The 26,623-nt window shown below is 53.9% G+C and overlaps 9 protein-coding genes across 9 annotated transcripts; 5 read left to right on the top strand and 4 right to left on the bottom strand.

Moving 5' to 3' along the window:
• Window positions 1–2,570: 2,570 nt before the first annotated feature.
• Window positions 2,571–4,137, bottom strand: AIM45 (Aim45p; the record flags this gene model as incomplete). The annotated part of the gene is made up of 6 exons (XM_076679510.1): window positions 2,571–2,623; window positions 2,694–2,742; window positions 2,822–3,144; window positions 3,213–3,405; window positions 3,476–3,659; window positions 3,908–4,137. The coding sequence occupies 6 exons, from the start codon at window positions 4,135–4,137 to the stop codon at window positions 2,571–2,573; spliced, it is 1,032 nt and encodes a 343-aa protein (XP_076533418.1).
• A 395-nt stretch (window positions 4,138–4,532) lies between these two features.
• On the top strand, window positions 4,533–6,967 carry JCM15063_002123 (RCC1 domain-containing protein; the record flags this gene model as incomplete). Its single annotated transcript, XM_076679511.1, has 4 exons — window positions 4,533–4,545; window positions 4,670–5,351; window positions 5,416–5,617; window positions 5,702–6,967. The coding sequence occupies 4 exons, from the start codon at window positions 4,533–4,535 to the stop codon at window positions 6,965–6,967; spliced, it is 2,163 nt and encodes a 720-aa protein (XP_076533419.1).
• A 320-nt stretch (window positions 6,968–7,287) lies between these two features.
• Window positions 7,288–8,237, top strand: JCM15063_002124 (uncharacterized protein; the record flags this gene model as incomplete). The annotated part of the gene is made up of 3 exons (XM_076679512.1): window positions 7,288–7,703; window positions 7,771–8,012; window positions 8,092–8,237. 3 exons carry the CDS (start codon window positions 7,288–7,290, stop codon window positions 8,235–8,237), a joined length of 804 nt encoding a protein of 267 aa, XP_076533420.1.
• Window positions 8,238–8,363: 126 nt separating this feature from the next.
• JCM15063_002125 (zinc finger MYND domain-containing protein) lies at window positions 8,364–9,381 on the bottom strand (the record flags this gene model as incomplete). Its single annotated transcript, XM_076679513.1, has 3 exons — window positions 8,364–9,099; window positions 9,186–9,276; window positions 9,342–9,381. 3 exons carry the CDS (start codon window positions 9,379–9,381, stop codon window positions 8,364–8,366), a joined length of 867 nt encoding a protein of 288 aa, XP_076533421.1.
• Window positions 9,382–9,654: 273 nt separating this feature from the next.
• JCM15063_002126 (transcription initiation factor TFIID subunit 12) lies at window positions 9,655–12,085 on the top strand (the record flags this gene model as incomplete). The annotated part of the gene is made up of 4 exons (XM_076679514.1): window positions 9,655–10,162; window positions 10,249–11,594; window positions 11,685–11,799; window positions 11,871–12,085. 4 exons carry the CDS (start codon window positions 9,655–9,657, stop codon window positions 12,083–12,085), a joined length of 2,184 nt encoding a protein of 727 aa, XP_076533422.1.
• A 288-nt stretch (window positions 12,086–12,373) lies between these two features.
• On the bottom strand, window positions 12,374–13,800 carry PEX13 (peroxin PEX13; the record flags this gene model as incomplete). The annotated part of the gene is made up of 3 exons (XM_076679515.1): window positions 12,374–13,432; window positions 13,500–13,549; window positions 13,632–13,800. 3 exons carry the CDS (start codon window positions 13,798–13,800, stop codon window positions 12,374–12,376), a joined length of 1,278 nt encoding a protein of 425 aa, XP_076533423.1.
• Window positions 13,801–14,120: 320 nt separating this feature from the next.
• On the top strand, window positions 14,121–15,218 carry TDA10 (putative ATP-dependent kinase; the record flags this gene model as incomplete). The annotated part of the gene is made up of 3 exons (XM_076679516.1): window positions 14,121–14,840; window positions 14,902–14,975; window positions 15,056–15,218. 3 exons carry the CDS (start codon window positions 14,121–14,123, stop codon window positions 15,216–15,218), a joined length of 957 nt encoding a protein of 318 aa, XP_076533424.1.
• Window positions 15,219–16,476: 1,258 nt separating this feature from the next.
• On the top strand, window positions 16,477–22,474 carry JCM15063_002129 (uncharacterized protein; the record flags this gene model as incomplete). The annotated part of the gene is made up of 11 exons (XM_076679517.1): window positions 16,477–17,917; window positions 17,999–19,728; window positions 19,792–19,933; window positions 20,000–20,193; window positions 20,269–20,505; window positions 20,563–20,832; window positions 20,900–21,034; window positions 21,107–21,761; window positions 21,826–21,917; window positions 21,990–22,145; window positions 22,217–22,474. 11 exons carry the CDS (start codon window positions 16,477–16,479, stop codon window positions 22,472–22,474), a joined length of 5,310 nt encoding a protein of 1,769 aa, XP_076533425.1.
• Window positions 22,475–22,871: 397 nt separating this feature from the next.
• Window positions 22,872–25,804, bottom strand: CAC2 (Cac2p; the record flags this gene model as incomplete). The annotated part of the gene is made up of 8 exons (XM_076679518.1): window positions 22,872–23,343; window positions 23,434–24,639; window positions 24,699–24,795; window positions 24,861–24,967; window positions 25,036–25,144; window positions 25,213–25,447; window positions 25,513–25,687; window positions 25,764–25,804. 8 exons carry the CDS (start codon window positions 25,802–25,804, stop codon window positions 22,872–22,874), a joined length of 2,442 nt encoding a protein of 813 aa, XP_076533426.1.
• Between the last annotated feature and the right edge of the window lie 819 nt (window positions 25,805–26,623).

Raw genomic sequence — 26,623 nt, forward strand, 5'->3', positions numbered from 1 at the left:
CAGCATCCCGATGATTTCCGCAAGCCCGACTACATCCCTAGCATGGAGGTCAAGACATTTTACAGAGACTATCAAGGTGGCGGAAAGGATGAACTCGTGACGAGGCCGGACCCCCCGGTTTTCATCCGCGACGGTATGGGAGCCGCTGTGGCTCTAGCACTGCATTCTCCGCCTGGAGATTCTGGGGACAGGCCAGAGCTGCGTAGCATCGTGCTCAAGAAATCGCTGTCGATGAAGCACCTCGTGAGCTCAAGCAGGCCCCAGTCTCAATGTTGACGCGCTTTGCCGCCCGGACTGAATTGAGAGCATTCAGCTGATCTCCCAGCTAGCAGTCCCGGACCCAAGGGATCCGACCGCCCATGACATACGGAAGTTGATAGACGGACACTGGCCGACCGGGAGGTGGCACGATGTGAGCCTGCGACATTCGCTTAGCTCTCGGTCTTGTAGAATAGCAGGTGCGAGGCTAACGCGCTTCTTGCAGAGTGACCTGTTTCGAGACGTGGAGCGCCTCCAGCACGGATATCCCGGGAGGCCCGTCAAGTTGCGTCTCGAGAAACCGCTCGTTTGGCCGATTCCCATGAGCAACGAAGGCCTGCCTGGAATGTGCCTGGGAACCGCCGATATGATCCCCCAAAGCGCCATCTTCTACGCCAGCGTCCTCTATCGCCTCCGGAACGCCTTTGAAATTTTTGAGCGTCTTGAAGTTCAGCGTCACGGACACAACAAGCGCGGGAAACAGATCATGAAGGACAAGACCAGTGAACAAATTTCCGTAGAGGAAGACATTTACGTTGCATTGATTTCTGCGGCATTATACCGGGATGCCGCAGATGCTTCCGTCGACCATCTGAAGCTCACTGGCTCAGACCCGCTCAAATGGAAGGAACTTCTCGGGGCCGCTAAAAATGACGCATCGATCTTCGGACTCGAAAAAATGCATAGACAATGGAAGGTTTTTGACAACCCACAAGAAAGAAATTCGAGAATGGTACAAGAAAGCAGCAGTTTGGTGGATCCCTGACCAGTCTCGCCAGTCGGAGCAAGAGACCTCGATCAAGGAGAAGCGAAAGGTTTTGGTCAAGGCGTTGATCAGGTTCGAATTCTGGTATCAACAGAAAAGCTGTTTGATCGTAAGTTGAGACTGCTCCGCTCCCTTCGCTGGAAGTTGTTGACATTTCTTCCTTTCGTTGAACAGCATGTGCGTTTTCCTCTATTTGTCTGAACGGAGCGGTGAGTACTGACGCATGCTTCACTCTGATGGACGGGACTTCCTCCAGACCGCCTCGAGTCTCGCTCATCGTTCGACGGGTTTTTCTGCTTTCTCTGTCGTGTCCCGTCGAATTCCTCTCTAAACAGCCTCAACTTTTTCTTCCGCCCTATATGTGTCTACGCGTTCCAAAATGATTTGTTTCTGAGTGTTTGAAAAAAGATGGACTTCTGCGCTGATGGAAAACAACCTCGAGATTGCAGTATTGCGCGGAGCTGCTGAAGCTAAGAAAACGCTTGCAAAAATTGAGAACATGAGCGCATGACTAGCTCTAGTACTCCCCTTTCTCTGCTCGAGTCGGTTCAACTCGCTTCTCGCCTCTACGCAAGCGGAGAAACAAGGTCAATTCGTCAAGCCCGGCAAGAAGGAAAAAGAGGGTTATCAGGGACTGACACGGTGTTTCCGAATGAATTCCCACCCATACTTTGTCCCGTCGTCGTGCCCACTTGTGCTGCTCCGAATCCTCTGTCGACTCGAAACAATACCCGTTCCAGCGGTAGGGAGAGAGAGAGAGAAAAAAAAAAAAGGTCAGCTGCGCAATCCTCGACAGGATAGTTTGAAAAAAGAGGTGGGTCTGCTTCCTCGTACTCACCCCAAGTTTCCCCTAGTGACGTCGTCTGTCGCAAAGGAGAAGGTTGTGAGACAGAAACACAGGTGTTTGGAGAAGGGAAAAAACGCACGGTTCTCGTGTTGATGTTCGGCTTGATCACCTTTGACATGGTGAAACGCTTTGTCGACTGCTCCGAGTAGACCTGACATCCTTCTTGTGTGTGTGATGCTCGTTTGTAGTTGATGTCTGTTGTTTTTTTGAATGGAATCCGCACGGGTGAATTCGGGGATAGGTTTGATTGAGTTTGCGTATGCAGAATTGGACGAGAGAGAGAGAGAGTCTGAGGAGAGAAAGGGAAGAAGAGCAAGTGCACGAAAGCTTTCTGACAAGAAGTATCTATGCAGGAAGAGGAGAGCCGCAAAAAGCCTTTGGTCCAGATCTGAATGACTTTGTGCGTTTTATTTCGAGCTTGAATCGCCCGGGCGTCATTCAACTTCCTGCTCGGACCGATGACGTTTGTCAGGAACCCCCCTGCAGTCTCTCGCGCTCGGGGCGACATGTTTGCAGACTACAAAATGTAGATACGAGCTGTTGGGAGAAAGCTTTTGCAAGATTCGTTTCTGTTTTCAGGAGCGTAGGGAAAAAAGCACATAGATAGAAAGAGGAGAGAGATACAAGGCGAAGTTGGAGAAAATGGGATCTGAAACTGGGTTCTTCATACAAAGAGAGAGAGGGGGAGCGAGCGACTTTTTACTTGGCCTCCTCGATCTTCTTGGTAAGTTCCGGAACGGCATCAAACAAATCTAATAGGATGAACGAGGTTCGTGTCAGGTTTCTTTCACAGTAGAGCGAGTTGGGACAAGAGAGCCTTACCTGCGACGAGTCCGATATCGGCAACTTGGAAGATGGGTGCGTCTCCGTCCTGTCGCAGTAAACAATATCTCATGAGGACCAAAGAACCTGATCCAACACCGAGGGAGAAGATAGAGAAAAAATGGTACCTTGTTGATCGCGACGATGCATTTCGAATCTTTCATACCTGCCAAATGTTGAATCGCTCCCGAGATCCCGACCGCAACGTACAGTTCAGGTGCAACGACTTTGCCCGTCTGTCCCACTTGAAGACTGTTGTCGGCGTACCCTGAATCGACTGCCGCACGCGAAGCTCCAATCGCAGCTCCGAGGGAATCTGCGAGGGGAACAATGGTCGAATCGAACTGGTCCTTTGATTTCGTACCTCGTCCTCCTGAAACGATGCGGGATGCAGCTCCGAGATCCGGTCGTTCCGATTTGGTCAACTCTTCCGAAACCCATTCGGCTTGCTCTATCGTCAAGAGACTGATATGAGTATCTCTTTAAAAAGGGAAGGGGTGAAGGGTGTGAAAAACGTACTCTCGCCAACATGTTTCGCTTCCGAGACGTCGATCGAAGCTTCTTCCGCACCGGGTTGCGCCGGGTCCCACGTACTCGCACGTACGGTAAACACTTTGATGTCGTCTTTTGATCGGACGGTCGAGATGGCATTGCCGGCATAGACGGGTCGAGTGAACGTGTCTTCGGCTTCGATCGACATGACATCCGAGATCTGGGTTTTGCGTGCGAAGAAAAGTCAGGACAGAGAAACGAGCATTTTTTGTTTCCGTAGCGCCCTTAACTTGTTGAGTGTTCAAGAGGGCGGCGACTCGCGGGAACAAGTTTTTGCCGAGAGCCGAATGAGGTCCCGCGAGGTGGGTAAAGTTGCCGTCTTTGACGAGTTGAGCGAGGAAAGGAGCGACGGGTTCGGCAAGCGTGTGTTCGAGTGCGGGCGAGTGGCGCAACAAGAGCGATTTGAGTCCGAGGCTGGAGAGAGACCCAATTGAAACAAGAACACGTCAGTTATACTAATGGGATCGCTTTGCAGAGTGGTCGAGACGAGCAGTGATCCGGATGCGTCTGCGTGCCCCTCATTCGGCTACCTCGACTTGCCGATCCCTTTGCACCCAACACGCCCGAGAATGCTCGCTCTCTCCAATTCTGCCTTGGTTCTGTGCACAGGGTTGTATCCGATCGAGCGAGCAAAGTACAGGGGGAGAGTGTGTCGAACTGACTTCTTGACAGCTTGCGATGCCTGTTCGACGCTCGACTGGTCCTTGCCGATCAGAACGCCGTGCACGTCGCCACCGAGCTTCTTGGCAGCGGTGATCGCGTTCAGGGTCGCGGGTACGAGTTGGGCGTCTTTGGTCTCGAGGAACACGAGCGCGTTCGCGGCGAAGCGACTCGCACTCGTCGAGAACATGCGAGCCGAACGAATGGCGGTCGGACGCAGGCGAGTCAACATGATCGAGATTCAACGTCGAGTTGGATCGAAGAGAGTCGAGAGCGAAGTGCGGGGAGCGGGAGGCGGCGAAAGAGTCAGCCGCGGCGGCGAGCGTTTCGAGGCGGGAGATCGTCGGCGTCGCCTCAAGCGCCGGGTGGAGATTCTCGCCTCGCTTCGCGGAATACTCACACTCATGTCGGATTACTAGGATACTGCTTCTCCAATTCTCCTGATTGTTCCGTCGTCCCGTGATCCTCTCCAACGAGGTTATTTGTCTGTTTATTTGTCTAGCTTGTATTCGGAATTGAGAATCAGTATTCCACTCCTATTGTTTCTCGGGGCGCGCGCGCGATCTCGTTCTCGCTTCTTCTGTTGCATTCGGACGCAACTCGCCTCTCCGCAACAGCTCTACAGACATGCCTCCTCGCCGTACGTAACCCTTTCAGCGCGCGGTTTTCTTCCCATTGCCCGACTCAAACTCTTGATTGTTGTTCATCACTACGCGCGTATTCTTCTTTCTCCGAATCACCGGCACGAAACTCGCCCGTTGCAGGCGGCCGAGCTTCTACCGCTTCCGAAGCAGCATCGGAACCTCGTCGATCGTCTCGCAAGTCGATCACGGTCCTCCCTCCTCCTCCTACTCCATCCAAGACCAAGTCAACCCCCAAGTCGACGACCAAACCTGTAAAGAAACCCGTTGCGAAACGAGGCAGGACCAGCAAAGTCGTCGAACGTGACGAACAAGATTCGGACGAATTGACTGAACCGGAATCGAGTGAAGACGAACTATCGAGTGACGACGAAGAGACTCAAGTCGGCAAGAAACGTAAAACTCTTTCGAAACCTACCAAGAAGGAACCTATCACGAAAAAGGAGAAACCTGCACGAGTGATCAAACCGAAACCTCAGAGACTGTTCAAACAAGGGTTGAACCCGATCCCGAGTTTGTTCACTCCGATCCCACTACACTCTCAATTCGATCAAGTACAAGTTGAACCGATCCCCGAACCTCGAGATGCGCCGAGGACCGTGTTTGTGTTTGGTACCGGAGACATGGGTCAACATGGGTTGGGAACCGACACGCTCGACGAAATCAAACGTCCTCGTCGACACGCGATCGTACAGGACAAGATTGATCAAGCTGAACCAGGTTGGAACCGTGGAGTCGGAGACCTCGTCTGTGGTGGTATGCACACGTTGGCGATCGATGCTGATGGCAAAGTTTGGTCTTGGGGGTTCGTCTCTCTCTCTCTCTTTGCAAAGATTACGCAAAGTTCAACGATTCGCAAGTCAATATAGTATCAACGACAATGCCGCACTCGGTCGATCGACTTCGAAACCTGGGATCGATTCGGAAGAACTCGAAGCGAACCCGTTCGAGGTTGAAGGGTTGACCGGTCCGAACGAACACGAGTTCAAAGCGGTTCGAGTCGCGGCAGGAGATTCCGTCAGTTTGGCAGTCAGTGAACAAGGTCAAGTCAAAGCCTGGGGTTCCTTCCGAGTAAGAAACACACACACACACAACCGCATCTCTCAGCTCTCTCTCGTACAAAAAGCTGAGTTCGCTATTTCGTCTCGGTTGTAGTCTGCAGAAGGGTTGCTCGGATTCGATGGATCTTCCGACAGTTCGAAAACTCAGATCAACCCGACGACGCTCAAGAACCTCGACAAACACTCGGTCGTTCAAATCGCCTGTGGAGACGATCACTTCCTCGCGTTGACTTCAACCGGGTACGTGTTTGCGTGTGGTAACGGAGAACAGAATCAACTCGGACGCAAGATTGTTCAACGTCACAAGACGCACGGATTGACTCCGGAACGATTGGCACTCAAAAACATTGTCCTCGTCGGTACGGGTTCGTACCACTCGTTCGCAGTGACCGAAGCGGGACAAGTGTACGCATGGGGTTCCAACTCGTTTCACCAAACCGGAGTTGCCGACGAAGATGGAGGGTACCAAGAAGTGATTGAAACTCCTACCCTCGTTCGAGCCCTCGACCCTGCCCAACACGATGGAGCTCGAGTGGTTCAGATTGCTGCGGGTGCTCATCACAGTTTGTTCCTCCTCTCGAACGGACAAGTGTGGGCCGTAGGAAGGACCGATGGTCATGAAGTCGGAGTACCCGACTCTCACGAAGAGATGAAACAGAACGAACTGCGCAAAGACGAAGCGCGCAAACAACGTCAAGCTCGAGAACAAATCGAACTCGAACAGCGATTCGACAAGGAAGGCAACGTCACGGCACGAGACGAAGATGGGGAACTGTTGACCAAGGAACAAGCCGAGTTTGAAGCAAAGGAACATGCGGCGAAAGCGGTGCCGTTGCCGAACGACTATGTCGAGAACCTGACTCGACTCGAATTCCCAAAGGAACCGAAAACGAACGACCCTTCGTTCAAAGCGGACGATTTCGATGAAGACACGGAAATTGAACCCGTCTCGATCGTCTCGATCGCTAGTGGTACCCGTCACAATTTCGCCGTCAGTGCGAGAGGGTACGTGTACAGTTGGGGAGTCGGACCGAGCAGTCAACTCGGACAGGGGAACGAAGAAGAAGTTGAAACTCCGACCAGGATCTGGAACACGGCGTTGAGCAACGTGAGGGTGATCAAAGCCGAAACGGGTGGACAACACTCGGTCCTCGTTGGAGTCGATCGCGACTGGCAGGACAAACTCGACAAGCGAACCGAGGCACAAAAGGCCCAACAACAACAAGAGGCCGAGGACGACAAGAAGCAAGAGTCGGATCAGGACCACGAGGGAAACAAGGAGGACGAGAAGAAGGAGAGTCAAGTCAACGGCGACTCGATGCAGGTCGATGGTCAAGGAGACGAGGAGAAGAAGGAGTAGCTTCTGTCTCTCGCTACAATTATTGTGCGATTATTGCGCAAACAACCTCCTTTGAGCACAACTGGAAACCCGGAGCAAGATAATCCTTCGACGTTGCGATTCTCGGGAGCCAGCGTGCCTCTTGAGCACTTGACGATCCAATCATGTGGACTGTGTGAGAAACCGGTACAATATGCGTATCGAGGTGGTTGCAAGATTGATAGCGTGTCGGATGACGTGAGTCTTGGGTGGGGAAAGATTCGCTTTCCCAAGGTTCCCCTCCTCTGACCGCACACACCTATAGCTATTTGGTTGCCTATCGATACCAGCACCGATCACCAATGAAAGGGCTACTCGTATTGTACCTGTTCTCGTTGGCGATCGCAATCTCGTCGCTCGGACTGTCGATCGCTTCACTAGTGCATCCAAACTGGTTCGCTCTCCCTACCTCTCAGTCCCGCATTCGGATTGGAAGATCCACTGACGCAGAGGCAGGCAACAGGATCATCACGAGACCTTTCTCGTCGCACCATGACTTGAACCTGGGAACCCTCGACGACTCGCCCATCAACTTGTCCATGTCGAACCAGTACGGGTTGTTTGAAACGTGCACGACGACCACTTACACCCTCGATGCCCCTCAACGTCGACGATCTGGGTTGACGCACAAAGTCGAGTGTCGCAAGTTCCCTCAACGTTCGATCGATTGTCAGGGCAAGGAAGGAGCGGCGTTCTGTGATCGATGGTTACTCGCAGGGTGAGATTCCCCTTTACGAGAAGAGAAGAAAAAACAGGAAAAGCTGAATGTGAGGCGTTGGAAACAGTTACGCCCATCAATTGAGCCTCATTTTCTCAATCACTTCGATCCTGTCGGTCTCGTTGACCCTCGTCGGAACCGCGACGGTCGGGAAAGGGTACCGTACCGAGAAACTGAGGAGCGGGTGGAAACTCGTCGTAGGGTTGTTTGCGCTCGAACTGACGACGTTGGCCATCGCGTGGATCATCATCCTGTGGGAGTACCACCACGAGAAGATGTTCTCGATCCCGTGGGGTCACAAACGATTAGGTACGCTTCTCTCTCTCTTTCGAATCGCCTCGTGTCGTGCAAAGGGTTTTACTGAAGAGAGCTATTCACGAATCATCAGGGAGCGCATTTGTCGAGAGCGTGACGGCGTTTGGATTGTTGATTGTTGCCATCTCGACGATCGTGTTTGTACGAATCACACAGAGATTGCGGATCGTCGCATCAGGTGCAGCTCGGGAAGATGGATACCAAGAGATTTCTTCCTAGTTCTCCATCTTGTTTCTCTCCCATGTACACAAGTTTCGAGGCGGGTCTTGGTTTCTCGAGTTTGCGAGACACTCATATATCTTGCAAAGAACTTTTCATGTTGTATTTCTTTTGAGTGAGGAAAAATCAGATTGTAGTTTGTGCTCGAATCCGTTCCGCCTCTTCCATTTGCCATTCAAGCAACAACTCGACATTGTGTTCACCTCCAATCGCATCCTTCAACTGTTCCTCACTCGGTTCGACATCCTTGTCAATCTCGGTTCGAATCACGTTCCCATTCGAGTTGGGAAAGTACTCTTGTTCGAGTTGTTGAACTAGTCGAGATTCACCGTCTTGACCTCGTAACGCTTCGACCCTCGTCACCAACAACGAGTACATCAACGTGATTGAAAGCAGGTTTGGTTCACTCGAAGATCGAATCGAGCTAGAGGAGGAAGATGGAGGTTGAGGGAGAGAAGCGAGGAAGAGTGCTTGGAACAATTTATGAGATGGAGTCGAAAGGTGAATCGGGATCGGCAGGGTCGATTCAGAAGTGTTTGAACTCGAGGACGAGGTGGAAGAAGAAGAGAGGGGCGAGGTTGGGAAGAACAAGTACGAAGGGATCGGATGCAACTCGTCTCGATGACTCGTGCGTGACACAGAAGTTGATGCTGGAGGAGGAGGAGGAAGTTGAGATGCGAGGGTTTTGAGAGTTGCGATTTGAAACAAGAGATGTGGGGACAACAAGCTTGTATCGATCGATTCGAGCTCGCGACCTGCTGCAGGAAGAACCCGAGAAGGATCGGCAGGAGCGACCACAGGAGGAAGAGGTTGACCGCAAATTGTCGGCTTGTGTAGAGACCAATCGAGAGTCTGACACGATCTGGAAGACGAGCAGGTTCAACAGTTCAGCACGATTGAGGGAAAAGAGGTCCAAGGAAATGAGAAAGAGATAGTTTTAGATCGCACTTTGAGCAGTAATACGTCTTGCGTTGTCCACCCGTCAGGGTTTGACACCTAGCACACACGAGGAACTTGGAATCGACTGGTGCCGTCTCGGCTGAATCGCATGCAAGCGAGTTAGTCGAAGAAAGAACGCGGTCCGAGAGGGAGGAGGAAACCTACGAGTTTTTAGGCATGCTCGGCACTCGATCTCTGTCGTCATCGTAATCGACGTATGCAAGGTTACACAGGTACGGAACTTGGGACGCGAGAGAAGGAGATGACGAAGATGTTGGCGCGAACTTGCGCGCCGCTCGTCTCGCTCATCGTGACCCTCTCGATTGTCCTTCGGCCCTGATCCAGCAAGACGATTCCGATTCGACTCCAGCTCATCGTGTTGACCAAAAGGAGTGATTGACCAGAACGCGTGTTTGGGCTGATCTCATCTGTCTCCCTCTTTCGCCTGTTCACGCGCCGATCTCGACCTCTTTGAACGATGCCGCCTCGCAACCAGCAGCGTCCACCGTCGTCGCTCTCGAACCCGAATGGCGGCCCTCCTGCCGCTGCGTCCCCGATCGCCCAGCTTAACCCGCAACAACTCGCCGCGCTGCAAGACCACATTCGCCAGACTCGCGCACAGACTGGCCAGGAGTTCACCCCGGCCATGATCACCGAGTGGATGGTTCGCAATGGGATCAACATCCAACCCGCCCAGCCCGCACCACAACCTCAACCTCTCGCCCAGCCCGGCGCTCCTTCTGTCCCACAGCAGCAGGCGCAAGGGAACCTCGATGCCGTCCTGAATCACCTGTATCCCCCTCAACTCGCAAACAACCCGAATGCGGCGAGGCAACACCTTCAGAATGTCCTGTTCCCACCGAACCAAGGTCCTAAACAATCCCCGTTCCTCGCCCAAGTCATGCTCCTCGCTCAGAACGGCAGACTCAGTCAAGAACAAATGGCTCAGCTGAAAGCCGCAGTCGGATCACGCAACAATGCCCAAGGTGAGTTCTTGATACCCATCTTTCTTTTTTGCTTTTCCTCTATCGAGTGTTTGCGCTGAGAATCGATTTCTTTGTTCTCGAAATAGCTCAACAACAGCAACAACAAGTCAATGCAACGTCTGCTTTCCCACTTGCGCCAGCGAATCAACAAACACAACAGAACGCTCAAGCTCCTCTCGCGGCTGCAAATGGCTCCAACGCGATCGCGTCTGGAGCACCTGTACCGACCGTGCCGGGCACCACAGGGGTCGCAGGAACGGGTGCGACCAACTCGGTCAACGAACAGCAATCGGCGACGCAAGCGGTACAACAGTTGAGACAACGCGTACACCACATTGAAGCGTTGTTGAACCGACCCGATATCAACGACGAACAACGATCCAAGATGCAAACTGAACTGGACAATGCGAGGGCGAACTTGTCCAAAGTTGTCAAAATGTTGTTGGCCGCTCAACAACAACAACAACAACAACAACAGCAGCAGCAGCAGCAGCAACAGCAACAGGCTCAGCAACAACAGCAACAAGTCGCACAGGGACAGGGACAGAATATGAACCTCGCGAGTTTGCAAGAAGCGCAAAGAGTCGCGATGGAACGTAAAGCACGAGAGTTGCAAGCCCAGGCTCAACAACAAGCGCAAGCGCAACAGGCGCAACTACAACAATCCGGAACTGGGTTCCCTCCATCCGGTCAATCATCATCAACACAACAACAGGGGATCTCGAGTCAACCTCTGAGATCGAACCCATCGACTTCAAACTTGGGAGGAACTTCTGCAGATCCTACGAATTCGGCCCTGGTCACGACGGCACAACAGGCAGCGCAACAGGCGGCTCAACTCGCGATTCAACAGGCAACGGCGAATGGCAAAAAATTGACCAAGAAACAACAGACGGAAGCGGCGAACCAAGGGATGTTGGCGTGGCAGCAACAACAGAACCAACAGCAACAACTTGCTGCACAACAACAGCAACAACAACAACAAGCTGGAGCAGCTGCTGCCGGTACTTCGGGATCTCAACCTTCAACAGGAGGCAACACGAGTTTCTCGATGCCAGGACAGATGCCAATCCCTTCCCAACTAGGCGTATCGAACCAAGTCCCAATCGAAGGGTTTCCGAGTTCGAGACCGACAATCAGTAGTGGATTGGCCAACAGTCCGAGCGTGTCGACTCCGGCGATCCTTCGACATCCTTCCATGATCGGATCAAACTCGACCACAAACTCGCAGCTCGCGCTCGCAAACTCGACTGGATCTTCGGGAGCGGCTTCTGCTTCGACGACTACGATGATGTTGGAAGGCAAAGAAGGGTTGCCCGGGAGAGACTCGAGACCTGATGATTCGAAAGGCCGAACGGTTGCAAAACGCAAGATTCGAGACCTCGTTGAAACGGTCGATTCGAAAGAACGCCTCTCGGATGAAGTCGAAGATGTCAGTTGTTGTCTTTTTGGTCCTTTACCGCCGAGTTTCTAGAGACTGATCTCTCTCTCTCTTTTGCGTTTGGTTGTGCGGTGATCACAGCTCTTGCTCGAGATTGCAGACGACTTTATCGACAGCGTCACGAGATTTGGTTGCCAATTGGCAAAACATCGCAAATCGGATCGATTAGAAGTTAAAGATCTCGCTCTCCACCTAGGTTCGCTCTTCCCCTCCCTATCCCCTTTTTTCCAAAAATCCACTCTCTAACTTGTGAACGCGCACTGTTAGAACGTTCGTACAACATTCGGGTACCAGGGTTCACACCTGAAGAGATTCAAGCGAGGAACGGGTTGAGTCAGAACCCGAATTCGGCCATGTTGTCGAGTGCTTCTGCCAGTGCGAACCTCGCGGGAGGAGGTGGAGGAGGCAGGAAAGGTATGGTTTTGCCACCAGGAGCGGCCATGAGGTTGGCAGCGGTCAGAGAAGGAGGTAGGAAACGATGATCCGAATGCAAAGACAGGGTTTTTTTTTCCTCCAGCGGGAGCAGCTCTAAGAACCAGAACACATCATTTCGTCTTTGCACGGTCTCTCATGACTCTCTTCTTTGTTTTCTTCTTTCGATGCTCGTTTTCGATTGCAAAGCCTCTGTTGACGAGATGAGCAGAAATCTTATCTAAACTCGCATGTCGTACCGGAATCAGCTCGTCTCTCTCTCTCTCTCTCGACGGCTAACGTTGAAAGCAACACTGAATACAAGAATAACAAATAGTCATGACTGAACCCTCAAACCGTTAATCGACCGACTTTTTGTTCGAGGTAGAGGAGATCCCAGGAATCTCTGCCAACCAAGTTCCAGGTACCCACCCTACCGTGCCATCTCGTTTCCTTCCCATCCACCATCCCATCGATTCTCGTTCCTCTTTTGTCGACAAGATGGCGATGATGTCGTCTTTCTCAAACTCGAGTTCCTTGTCTTTCGATTCAGGAGGAGGAGTGTACGAATGCAGCGCACGCATGAACACAAGTTGTGAAGGATCGAGAGCAGTAGTCGGTTGAGGAGTCGGGATCGGTCGACCAAACTGATCAAACTGAGGCTGTAGAGCCGAGCCAGGAGGTAGATTTGCGATCCGAGCGGCTTCGGCAGCTTGTCGTTCAGTGATGAGTCGTACGAGTCGATTCATGAGCCAAGGCAACCCGATCACGGTCAAGAGGAACACGAAGAGAGGTTTCTTGGCGAGTTTCGGTTTCGAACTAGAGTTGGATCCAGTCGTTCCCGTTTCGAACGCTTTGAACTCGGCGGACGAGATGCTTGAAGCTGAAGATCCGGATGGCGGCGGGGTTCGACCGGTGAGTCGATACAGCATGGTTTTGATCCATCGAACGAGGGCGAAAATGCTCAAGACTTGACCGAGGTAGTTGCGCAAATGACCAAATTGTTCAGCGACGCCAATCATGGCAAAGAAACTTGAATGAGTCGCCATGAACGTGCTCTCGAGCATCTGAGCGAACCCTCCAAACGCTCCAACGATCGCTTGAAGCATCTGGAACGTCTGAGCCGTCCCATGTTCCATTCGTTGCGAGAGTGAAAGTTCTTCGGGAGAACCGGGCATCGGGTATCCACCGATCCCTGCCATGCCCCCCATACCACCGTACCCTGCACCGTAAGCACCCATGCCGCCGTACCCTCCGCCCATCATGGAACCGTATCCACCGTACCCACCTCCGTATCCGGTACCGTATCCACCGTACGATCCCATACCCCCGTACGAGCCGATACCACCGTACCCACCTGCGCCGTAGCGGTTGTACGAAGAAGCGTACGGGGAAGCCGTCGCCGAGTACGGTGACAACTATGAATCGTTGCGGGGGTCAGTTTTACGTGGTCTCTTGTTCGAAAGACCAAGCGAAGACACGTACAGCAGAAGTGGTCGCGCCGTAGCCAGCAGTGGGTACCGTCGTACTCGAAGCTGCACGGTGCAACACAATCAGCTCTCCTCGACTCGGGGCCGAGTGCGGAACGTATCCACGAGCAAGAGGTAGACGACGTACATGTAGTCATGGTGGTAGGTCGATCAGGGAGTGCCGGAGTCGAGCTGGTCGAAGTAGCCGGAGCCGAAGCCGAAGCGGGTTGCGTTGACCCACTCGTCGCGAGCATCGAAGACGCGGCGGCCTGAGGTGCTTGAGCTCGTTCCCACGGTTTCGGAGGAGAGGGGGCCATGTGGTCTCTCTCTCGGGGTGTGGATAGCGGCGAGATGTAAACGTTGCGAGAAACTTGGCCGGCAATTACAGTAATCGTATTCGCATGTTTTCCGGATTACAAAAGGTTAATTGTAATCGCAATTCTACCGGAAGTTGCTCGTCCACCAGACAGCGTCTTGCGGCTCCAGCGATACACACAATCTCTCTTTCTCTGTTGCGTTCGGGATAAAAGTGTGCTAGTGCATGCTCTTGACGGCTCGATCGCTTCGACCTCGCATACCTCGACGCCTCGTACTCTCTCGACCCCCCACTTGGACCCGATTCGAACCGACATCTACCATGACCCTTCGAACGACGCTCGAATTGACCACCGGTTACATTCTCAAGCAGTACGAACGACACCTAGCGTCTGACAAGCACGATCAAGCCCTGGTTGTTGCGATTCAAGGACCTCAAGGTTCTGGCAAATCCTACCTCGCGTCTCTACTCGAACACAGTCCGAAACTCGAACACCTCAAGATCGCCAACTTGTCGTTGGACGATTTGTACTTGCCTCATGATCAACTCGTTCGTCTCGCGGAATCGAACCCCAACAACTCGTTGTTGTCGGGTAGAGGTCAAGCTGGAACTCATGACCTCGAACTTGGAATCAACGTGCTACGAGCTTTGAAAGAATCAAACAACAACACTCGAGTCGACTTGCCAAGGTTCGACAAGAGTCTGTTCCAAGGACAAGGAGATCGAGTCCCCAAAGAACAGTTTCGAACGATCAAAGGCAAAGTCGACCTCGTCTTGTTTGAAGGCTGGATGAACGGATTCCAACCGATTTCGCCAAGTTCGGAACTCGATGCAATCTTGAACCTCGAACATTCTGATCAACGTCGACAAGCGTTAGGGATTCGACCACAAGAAGAACTGTTTCTGGAACAGTACTCGCACGAGGTTTTGGAACGGTTGAATCGAGACCTTGAACCGTACTGCGAGTTGTGGAACCTAGTCGATGCGTGGGTCGAACTGAAACCTGAACAGTTGGGATACGTGTGGGAATGGAGACTCGAGGTATAAACATCCTCCCTCTCTCTCTTTCGTCTCTTGCTAGATTACTGAAGCGAGTTTACAGCAAGAACATTCGATGAAAGCCAAAAACGGTGGTATCGGCATGACTGACGAACAAGTCAAAACTTTCATCTCTCGGTAACCTTTTTTTCTTTTCATTCCCCTCGCGTTTCTCTCTCTCTTGACCTTTGAAACTGACAATCAAGACTTGTCTCAAGGTACATGCCTGGATACGAATTGTTCTCGACCGGTTCTCGTACTGCGAGAAGGGCTTGGCGACGACAACAACAACAAGAACAACGAGAACACGACGACCGCAACTTGTTGACGATCGAAATTGGCAAACTTCGTCAAGTGGTCAACGTTGACGAGACACCTTGAACAGGGGTCGTCGTTTAATCTCGAGTTTGAGAAGCCAAGGGCAAGTTTTTCTCGGACTCGTCATGAGAAATTAGATAGAAGAAGGGTTGAGAAGGTTCGAGATGGGGTATGAACGAAGCACGTGTTTCGGACAAGTACGTCATGGGGTCTAGCCTTTTTTCTGAAACAAAACACCTCGTATTATGGACTGTAACTTGCACGCGTCAAAGGTATTACCAGCTTCTAGAGTGATTATCAAATTTCCTGGGGGTGGTCAAAGATATTAGATCGCATTTTGATCCCATCAACTCGAAAAACCCGGACTTTGATCTGCGCAGCGATTCGGACCCCTCCTTCACCGCGTCAACAAGACGTACTCGCCCACGCTCTTGACCAGCAAGTAGATACGACCAAGGTACACGAGAGGGGCAAAGCGCGCGAAAGCAAAGGAGAAAACGATACGGAGCATAGGCAACCTCAGATCGACGATCCCGTTACCGTCTCACCAACTCGGCTACGGAGCATTCGCTTGCCCGTCCTCTCTCTCTCGCCGTTTCGGAGCACACACTCGCATTGTGAGTACACCCACGGGATTCATCGTTGTTCCCGCGGAAGAAGACTTGGGGGGGTGGGATTTGTCAAGAGTGGAGGGAGAATCGGTTAGCGCGAGATTCGGGTTCGCCGACTCCACCTTTGCACAACTTGGGACACGAAGACGCAACCATACGACAAGGGAATACTCGACGATTGAGCATCACGCTGTCCAAGTTGCGCCGTGGTGAGAGGCCCAAGTCGAGACGGATCTCGCATTGATCGGACCCACCAACCTCCCCTCTCTCTCGCCGTCCTCGTGGGCTACAACGGTTGGGAACACTTGGTCAGGAACTCCGACGAGACAGGATCTTCGAGCTGACCCCCGGTGCTCTTACTGTTCAGTGTTGCCCACGCGCAGGGTGCTTTCCCCCCCGAAAGTCATCCTTTCAAATTCGAGCTCCACCTGAGCCGTTTCAATCTTTCCGCCTAGTGCCGGTCTCTTGACTGTGCCGACCCGACTCGTCTCGCTAGGCTCTGACCGATTCGAGTTTTTTCTGGTTGGTGCGTCTCTCTGATGCATTCAAAGCCCGAGCCAACACGGCGGCGTTTTTCTTATCTTTGAGCAAACACTGACACTGATCTTCAATCGTCGACCCAGATAGTTTCCGGCGAGTTAGAGACACCCGTGCCCCTCCCAATGGACGAGGAGCCGCAGAGAGGGTCTCGACGTGCATTCGCTTCGACCATGCCTCGACCCATTACCGCAGTCGCCCCAACCTACCTCCGCACGCAGTCGTCTCCAACGCTCGCCCAGAAACAACTCGCACCTTCTCCCACCTCGTCGACGTTCATAGGAGTTCCAATGAGACCGAAACCTCGACCGAGACTCGTCGAATCGAACCGGTCGAAACTCTTTCGAGAACAGGCCGTACCGGTCCTAGTCGTCGATGAACAGTTGACCATCAGGGAGATGAACCGCAGTGCGAGGAGGGTGTTTGGACTCGAGTCCAGTCCGTCGTCGTCGCGTGCCGCCGCCGACTCTTCGAAACCGGCACCCGACCCACGAGAAAACGATGACAATGCAGCCGTCTCGTTGAACCTGCCGTCCGGATGTGCGACTTTCTTCTTCGCCGCGGCAGACCCGCAAGGGGAATCGACCGAAGAGGAACAGGTTCGACGCGAGATTGTCAGGTTGGCCGACCTGTGCGAGACGCGCGAACGACAGGGGACGTGGGGACAAGGGGAACGAGCCTTGTTGCTCAAGGAAGGGCGGGTGTGGGCCGCCGAAGTGTTTGTCCGCAGGTTCGAAGCGCTCGATTCGGATCCTTCCGAACCTCCCCCACCTCCCCCTTCCCTGTTCCCCGATTGGGTCGATACGACGACAACTTCTTCGACGTTGCCACAAGGTTCGCAATCGGCTCCAGCGACCCCGACCAACGACCGTCACGATTGGTACGAAGTCACACTGTTGCGACCATGGCAGGATCGACCCGAACTCGTTCCTTCGTTGTCGGCTCGAGGACCGATCAAGACTCAAGACGTTCTCGATCGAGTCCCACACGTGAGGCAGGAAGTTTCGGTCGCGTCGTTGCCGAACCCACACCTTGCCGCACCCGACATTGACCCTTCAGTCCTACCCAAGCTCGTCTCGGCTTCCTCTTCATCGACTTTGACGAACGGACTCGATTCATCTGGACATCCTGAAGCGCCCATGCGTCGCAAAGATTCGTACTACTCGGATCGAACCCCGACTCTCGGATCTGCGTACACGACTGGCAATTTGTTCCAAAACAGTTGGGGCATGAACCAGCAACGTAGCGGATCGAGTTCGGGACGTACGGCTACGGCTACGACTCCGAGTACGGGTGGAGGGAGTTGGGAGTATGCGCAACCGTTTGGATCGACGATCGAGGAGGACGAGCATCATCAACAACAACAGCAGCAGCAGTCCTCGACCGACTCGCCGCAACCGTCTTCTCCCCATCCGGTCGACTCGGAATTGCAGGATCGTAGGCACGACTACTCGATCCGCGCACAAGATCATCACGATCCTCCGGCAGCGCCACCCGTCTCAAACGCGCACTTGCGCCTCACGCCATCTGCGTTTGCAGCCGAGAACAGACAGCTGAGTCCGACCGACTCGACTCAGCCGAATTCGGGCGGGACCGACCCTGGCATGAGCTCGAGTACGTCGAGTACCGATCACAGTGCGTCCTCGTTTGACCGCTCGTCTCACTCAGCTTCGACCGCCGCTACTTCGTTGCTAGGAGGCTCGAGCACGCAAGGCAACAGTCGAGACTCGTCTCCAGGAGGAACCAAGGCGAAACTTTCTCCAACGGCTGCAGCAGCGCTCCGACCTGGTGGACCTTCACCACTCACGTCTGGACCGATGCAAGGAATGGGGATCTCGGTGTCTTCTGCAGGGATCCAACTCACGCAATCGACTCCTGCGGGTGAGACGAGGTCGAAATCTGCTCCTGTCGCCTCTGCTGCTCACTCGACGAGCCCGCTCACGATCCCGACAACAACGACTCTACCTCCCTCGAGCCCGTCTCTCGCGACTCCGACGTCCGGGTCTTCACCACCCATGTCGACATCTCCACAGCGGACCACCCGAATCGCTCGACCTCACCCTCTCTCGTTCTCGCGCACGACATTGTCTGACTCTTCGAACGCTTCCATGTCTTCGAACGAGACTGCAGCATCGTTCCCACTCGGCTCTCCTCGACCTACCGCCTTGCCACCGGTTCCTCCCAAATCACCCGATCCGAAACCCGACCCGACTTCACTCTTGCAATTCTCGACGCTCGCGAACCTCCCGAAAACTGGAGTCATCATCGCCGACCCCGAAGTCGCGAGTGGGTATGTCAACGCGCTCGCTCGAGAATTGCTCATGGGAGTTCCAGCGGTCGACCCCGCGACTCCGAATTCACCCATGGCAGACGATTTGCCAGAAACGTGGTGGAACTTTGGACATTGGTCACTCGAGGACGAACCGTGGTCTTCAGTTTCGGGAGCTTCCGGATCGGTCAACTCTTCGACTTCGGGTCCATTCTTCTCTGGAGTCGCTTCCCCAGCAGCGGTCGAACGACAAAACCCGTTCGAAGCGAAGGACCTCATGTATTCTGCGATCATCGCAGCGGGAGAAGCTACCGATGTCGAGAAGGGTAAAGGCACGGCTGGAACGGGACTCCGGATTGGGAAACCGGTCGAGAGTAACCGGTTCCGAACGACGGTCGCTGGAATCCTCGCGAGGAGTCTTGTCGGAACCGAGAAACGCAAGATCGCGTTACGAGGTGAAAAAGTGACACCTTCAGGTCCAGGAGTTCCAGGATCGAGTAGTCGCACTTCGCCATCCTCTTCTTCGTCAGCAGCAGCACCTACGGCGAATTTGGGAGGATTCAGATCACCCGGCGGACACTCGAACGGGTCGGGTTCCGCTTCAGGTTCGAGTCGCACTTCGTCTTCGACACAGATCCCAGCGTTCATCGCAGCAGGAGGAGTTGGAGCTCAAGGTCGCAAACCGTACAAGGTGTTTGACCAATCGTTCTCGCAACGGGTGATCGACCCGTTCGAACCTCTACTCGAGATGTGTGCTCGAAGAGGTGAACAAGCCCCCATCATGGATCCGGAAGAGGAAGACGAGTACGATCGAGCGACGAACGGCATGATTGTCGGGATCGAAGTCGAGGTGTGGGAAGCTGCGGCCGATTCCAAGAGTGCTGCAGAGAAATCCGAGATCAAGGCCAACTCGTTCGTCACGTCAAACGTTCCTTCTATGCAGTACCGCAGCAAGAAACGAGTGAGAAGGAGGATCATTGAAGTGACCGCCGCGCCTTTGTTTGCGCCTTCGAAACAAGGCACGAAGCAGCACCTTGGAGGAGTCTTGCTCTTGCGTGACATTACGGACGATCAACGGAGACTCGGAATTCGAGATGCACCGGTGCTGTCGCTCAAGAAGAGCAAGAAAGGCTCGGGAGAAACCTATTTCAAACAGGCGAGCTTTTCCTCTCACACTTTCTGGGGTTGTCTGTACTGACTACGCGTGAATTTTCTAAAGATTCTCGACAACATGCCACAGATGGTGTGGACGACGACGCCGCGAGGATCGCATTCGTATTTCAACAAGCTGTGGTACGAGTACACCGGTCTTGAACCCGAGCAATCGCTCGGCCTTGGATGGCAATCGCCATTCCACGAAGGTGAGTTGCCTTCCTGTCCTTCCCTCTATCGCTTCGACCGAGCCTGACTCCTTTTGCGGATCTCAGACGACATGCCGGCGGCGATGAAGGCGTGGAGTCGGTCCCTCGAGACGGGAGAGCCTTACTCGGTCGAATACCGGTGTCGACGGTACGATGGTACGTGGAGGTGGATGCTCGGTCGAGCGCTTCCGTTCCGAGACGCCGATGGCAAAATTCAGGGCTGGTTCGGTACCTGCACCGACTTTGACGAACTCTACAAGGTGCGCTTGCTGTTCACTCGCGATCGTTCAGCGTTAATCCGGCTCACCCGTTGCACCCTCTTTGTCGTCTTGCAGATGCGAGAACAGCTCGAGCGGACGCTGCAACAGAACGCTGCTGTTGTCACGGGCGCGAGCTGTTTGCTACTCGCTCTCGATCGGGAAGGGATCATTACGTACCTGCAAGGAGCGCAGAAAGCCGCGCTCATCGCCGATGCGGGACTTGACCGCGAACCCGAAGGTCTACACATCAGTGCGATCAAACCGACTGAAGAGTTCCTCGAGGTCTACCGTCGCGTCATTGACGGCGAAACAGTGAGGCTACTGTTTGCTCCTTTGACTCGAGCGTTACTGATCTGACTTGAATTGCAGACGAATCGCACACTCACCTGGATGACGTCGAAGAATGGATTGTGCTTCCGATGCCTATTGACACCTCTGCTCGAAGCTCGACCCGATGACGAAACACCACTCGTCACTGGTTGCATCGTCGTCGCGCACGACATTACGGACCTTGTCACGACTCAGACTCGCTTAAAGCAGTCGTACGAGGAGCGAGCGAAGCTGCAGGCTTCCGAGACTGCCGCGACAGAAGCGTCCCGACTAAAGTCGGAATTCCTGGCTTTGACATCGCATGAACTCGTAAGATCGTCTCTTGCTGCCCTCGAGTCGACAATCGTCACTGACCATTGCGAGAAACCTCGAACAGCGAACCCCGATAGCGCACATGCTCGGGTTGAGCGAGCTGCTGCTTGCTGAACCGCTCAGCGAATCTCAAAAAAGCCTCGCAGCTCAGATCCTCCGATCAGGTGATGTCCTACTCGAGATGATTGGTCAAGTCCTTGTGAGCTTTTCATCGTTCGGATCTCGCGACGAACAGCATGAGCAGACACTGATCGGTCGTTTGTGCTTGCAGGACATGGGCAAGGTGGAAGCGGGCAAACTCGATCTCGAAAACCGGCCATTCAACCTGAACGATCTTTCGTCCGATGCTCGTCTGTTCTCGACTGCCGCGAGCAAGAAGGGTCTTCAGTTCGTCGAAGAGATTGACAAGTTCTCGACCGAGGTGCTCGGAGACATGCCGCGACTACGTCAAGTTCTGACAAACTTGCTCTCGAACGCGGTCAAGTTCACCAAGAAGGGTGCGATTACGCTCCGAGTCAAGATTCTCGCCGAGGATGAAAGCTCGATCAAGGTACGGTGGGAAGTGCAAGACACAGGAGTCGGCATCAAGCGAGAAGCCATCTCAAGCTTGTTCAAGCCTTTCCACCAAGCCGATGTCTCGACATCTCGACAATTCGGTGGCACGGGACTTGGGCTCAGTATCTCGAAGAATCTCATCGAGCTCATGGGAGGCAGCATCTCGCTCACTTCGGACTATGGCGTTGGTACGAAAATGACGGTCGAGCTCAGACTGCAGAAAGCTTCCGAGGCTTGTCTCAGTCAAGCGTCTTCGGCCGTGCCAAAAGCCGTGCAAGACGTCTCCGAAGTCATCAAGGACAACACTTGGATCCTCGTCGTCGATGACAATGAGCTCAACCGTTCAATCATCGCGCGATTACTCTCGAAGAGTGAGTCTGAAGACAAAAAAGCAGCTCTCTGTAGATGGTACTGACGCAGAAGCTTCCTCTTCAGTGGGATTCCATGTCGACTGTGCTGGAAACGGCTGGGATGCGCTCGACATGGTTGCAGACAAGCGATACGATCTTGTGCTGATGGATCACCAGGTGAGATCTCAGTCTCCTCTGCTCGACTTCTCGAGCGATCGAGACTCATCGCCTCGTTTTGCACTCTGGTAGATGGACGGCATCGACGGTCTCGAGACGACGGTCAAGATGCGACAGTCGTCAAATCCCAACGTTTCAAGCCTCAAGATCATCGCCCTTACCGCGTCGGCCCTCAAAGGCGACCAGGAAAAGTTCCTCGCGAGTGGTGCCGACGGGTACCTGTCAAAGGTGAGCCAAAATTTGAGAGTATCGCCTACCCATTGCCAGTGTCACTGACATGTTGCATCTCGCGTAACAAGCCTGTCCGATCCGCCGTTCTCGAAGCCACCATCCTGAAGGCGCTCGCTCCGCAAGCCATCGAGCGACAGTCCTCAACTGCCAACACGCCCAACGACTCGAACACTCCAAACGAAGAATCAGCATCACGCTCAGGATTCGACTTTGGATCGCATTCGTTCGGCCCTTCCCAACCTCCTGCACATACCGACGACACTGTGAACGTTCCCGTGCGAAGAAGACCTTCGTACCCGATGTACTCTTCTGAAGCCGCACTCTAGACTCCGCACTGTACCCCCGCCGCTCTTCCGGCTTGTGATATCCTTTCATATTTCTCTCTTTTCAAAGTCTCGGCATGTTGCATGAAGAAGCTCTCTCTTCTCTCTCACTCTCTCTCTCCTCATTCGGCTTTACCACCTCCAATCGTCACTCGAACATTCCCTCGACGCCCTTGTTGATGCATTCTCGTAGGAAAATTGCTCTCGACCTGGCCAACCGCGCTCCTGGTTCTGTAGATCTAGCTTTCGTCGTTCTTCTACTCTCTCTCTATCTTCGCTGTCCAAATTGTTTCTACTCGCAAAGAATGCCTCGCAGATCTCTCTTCCTTTCGGATTCTTTCGCATGATTGAGAGGACGAGAAAAGCGATTTCCTTGCGTATCAAGCTTATCAAAGCAGAACTACTCTTTCGGACCGGCAGTGCTTCCTCCTCCCCCGGTATTGCTACCGAGAGGTCCGACATGGGTCAACGCGACCTTCTTTTTCTTTTTGACGAGAGGCTGGTGAGGATCTTGTAGCGTTCCTCCTGTAGCTGTTGTTGGCGAAGCTGGTCGTTTCTCTGGAACGGTCACATCGAGACCGGGACCCGCTGGTGTCGTCGAGACGGTTGGTTGCGGTTGAGACTCCATCGAGACCGTCGTCGAAGAGGATGTTGGGTTCGGAGTGGTTGAATCGCTCGATTTCGGATGAGCAAACATGTCTTCTAGTTTCCGTTCTCCAGCGGTCAAAACTGGAGCGCTTGCAAGCGGTACATCGGAATTCGGTTCGAGTGCGTCACCGGTGTAGGGTACGCCCAATTCTCCAGGGGAGAACGCAACGATTGAACAATACCCATCCTGAGACGACAAGATCAGAGTCTGTCCATCTGGTGCCCTATTGTACACCAAGGACAAAGATCTGTCAGTACTGGGCGTCGAAAAAAGAAACGTTCTTCGAGCGAACAGGCAAAGAAACGAAACGAACCAGGTTAGATCAGTGAAGGGTGCATAGTGTAGATTGCCAAACATGCAGATCGGCCCTTCCTGTTGCGTGTCGTACAAGTATACCGAATCGAGGGTTGCGACGGCGTACACCATCCTGTACGGCAAATCGAACAAACTCTTCGAAGGTCGTCCATCCTTCTCGACCGTGGTGGTCGCCGTCGTTGAAGATCCAGGTAAGGGTACATCGATGCCTTCGTCGGTCAAATCAATCTTCTGCGGTTCGTCTCCATCTTCTCCTGTGCCTGCTGCTGATCCGATCGTCGAAGTCGATGTCATGTTGTTGCGGAGTTGCCACAGGATCGGACAGAACCTAATCGCAATCGAAGTCGTGCGGTGTCCCATCAAGTTCGCGACCGGAGGTTTCGACACGTTCGACCGCGTGTAGATGTAGACGGTAGGTTTCGATTCTCCAGGACCTGCAGGGGCGGGTGCTGCTGCCGTGACGTTGTCTTCCTTTCTCTTGCCCTTCTTGTTCGCGGAGGAAGAAGTCAAAGTGGACGAGTTTGTCGGACCCGCGGCAGCAGCAGCGACGGGGAGACAGAATGGATCTTCGAACATGCCCGCCGGTGTCAGCAACAAACTTCCGTCCGTACTCCAACTCAAGCGTCGAAAGAACGGGGTTGAATTGGCATCCGAATACAGCTTGATCGTTTCGAGCGCCGATGAACTCGTCGCGTTCGAGTTTGTCGGGGTTGAAGTCGTGTCGAGCATGACGGCTGGCAGCGGTGCTGGGGATGGAGAACGGAGTGGTCTTGAAGAGACGGGATTGAGGGCAGGGGAGTGTGATGTGACGGTCGAACTCGACGAGCGTCGAGAGTGTCCAGGTCGACCTGAAGATCCAGAATGACTCGGGATCGAAGCGGGAGGTTCCATCGCTGTCTCGGTTTCGGGCAGTCTCGTTGCGGTTGATGTCGAGGAAGTTTCCGAGCGATCTGAATCGGAAGCCCTCGAAGTCGAGCGGGCGCGGTTTGGGACGCGCGGAGGCGGTAGGAACACGTCGTCTCCGGCTCTTGCGTCCCTCTCCGAAGGTCGACCTCTTGGCTTCGAGCTCGGTCTCGGTCCTGCCGAGGCATGAGAGCTCGCAGATGCACGGCGCTTGAGCTCCATTCGCGAATTTTTGCCGACGGCATGAACAGACAGCGCCGAATTGTTGTTTGTTGCGGCAATCGAGTAGACGTGCATTGACCTGGGAAGAACAGAGATGAGTGGAAACAAGGCAACGTTTGATGCACGAAGGTGACTCACCTGTCACTCGACTGAGTCGCGATGAATTGGTTCTTTGGATCCCAGGCGACACCTTGGACATAGTTTGTGTGCTCTGCAATCCTATGCAACGCTTGCCCTGCAATGCAACGAACATCAGCTTCCTGTTCTGCACGAGTCGAGATTCGGATGCCTCTTCCTCACCGGAAGCGACATCATAAATGGTCGCCGTGTGATCGACACTTCCTGCAAGGATCTGTTGGCCAGAAGGGGACCAAGCGAGGTCGTAGATCTCCTTCCCCGACAGACTCCTGTTGAGATATGCGCGACACGTCAGGAGGCGAGATAGCTGTAAAAGGGAACAGAGCAAGTACTGTACCTGATCATCGATTTGACTCTCCAACTCTCCCGCTCGTACGCACGGTCTTCGTCTGTCTCTCCGATTTTCTTCGAGCCTTCGCCTGGCACCCAGAGCAGAATGTTGCCGTCTGTTGCGTGAGACGAAAGTCAGGCGCTTGGGAAGAGCTGTGGAGGGAGAAGAAGAACGAAAGCGTACCATCTCCTGCCGAAGCGAGGCATTCGCCTTGAGGACAGAATCTGACACAATTGACGACCCCCGTGTGTTGGCTTAACGTTGCGAGGTACTCGACTTTGGGATCAGGCGCTTCGTTTGGCGTGAACGGTTTCGAAGCGGAAGCAGACGGTTTCGACGACTTGCCGCTCGTAGTGATCGTGCTTGGCAATGCGAGCGGTGCGACAGTGGGCGGTGGTCGAGGCGTGACGAGCCACAACTGTTTGTACAGGTAAAAGCGTCAATTGCAAGAAGCACGTGACCAAGCAAAGGTTCGGCGCTTACTCTGACGTTGTTGTCGCCTCCACAAGTAGCCAATCTCCATTGCTTCTCGCGGTCGAGGCGGTCACGTTCGATGTCGGCGTCGGTGCGAGTCTCGTTCGACAGTTTCGCATACGGGTGAGTCGGTTTCTTGTGTTTGAGCGGCGGGAGGTGATGGAAATCGGCTGAGAAGATCGGACTAGCCAAGACACGGTACAAGCGGTCAGCAGGGGGACAACCAGGCGATGAGAAGCGCGCAGGTCGACAAGACTGACTTGGTCTCGTGCCAGCGGATCTCGAGAGCTTTGGCGCGCATGTCGGGAGATTTCAGTCGGTCTACGACTGTCTAGCGTGCGCAGACAGCGGCGAACGGACGATGTGCGACGCGTGCCAACGGGTGGTGCGCGATTCGAGACTCGTGTACGACGGCCCACCTGCCGCCGCGGATGATGCGGTTGGTGGTCGGACTGCTCCAGAGGGTGGGCTCGAAATTTACACGCGAAGAACCTCGGCGTTGAGGTGGTCTGGATGGTGGTTGATTACGCGCTGCCGAATTCGCCAATTCCCCGAATTCGTTCATCTCACGCTATCTTTTCACCCGGTCTTGCTTCTGGGTTGGCATGGGCTGTCGCTGCTTCTCTGACAGCCTCTATCAGGGCTGCGGTCTCGCTTAGACTGGGCTCTGTCCTTTCAGGACGTGTCGCACAATCAAGCCGGACTGCCCCTCAATTCCGCGGACTAGTGCTGCACCTACCTCTCGTGCTCGGCTACCGCTCTGCTCTGGATGGTTGCATCTCTGCCAATGACAAGAAGCGACTACGAAGCGCGAGCTCGCGCGCCGTGGTCCCAACGGACTGGCAAGTACAGCACGAACCCCGAGAGCAGACCGCTGGCGCGGACCGCGTTTGAGCCAGGCAAGAGGGTACGCTAGAATCAGATCTCCTCCATCATACACGCTGACAGATTCCTGGGCATCACCTGCTCGCTACCACAGTCTCGACATGAGCGACAACGTTCCGACGAGAGTAGCAGTAGCGCAGAATCATCGACCGCGAGTGAGAGTGAATCAGGAACCGATCCGGACGAGGAAGCAGAACGTGGAACAACCCCTCGACCACGGTACAACAACCTAGTG

The sequence above is a fragment of the Sporobolomyces koalae genome, assembly GCF_050403365.1.
Source record: "Sporobolomyces koalae JCM15063 DNA, S_koalae_JCM15063T_v1_ctg23, whole genome shotgun sequence".
Taxonomy (NCBI): domain Eukaryota; kingdom Fungi; phylum Basidiomycota; class Microbotryomycetes; order Sporidiobolales; family Sporidiobolaceae; genus Sporobolomyces; species Sporobolomyces koalae.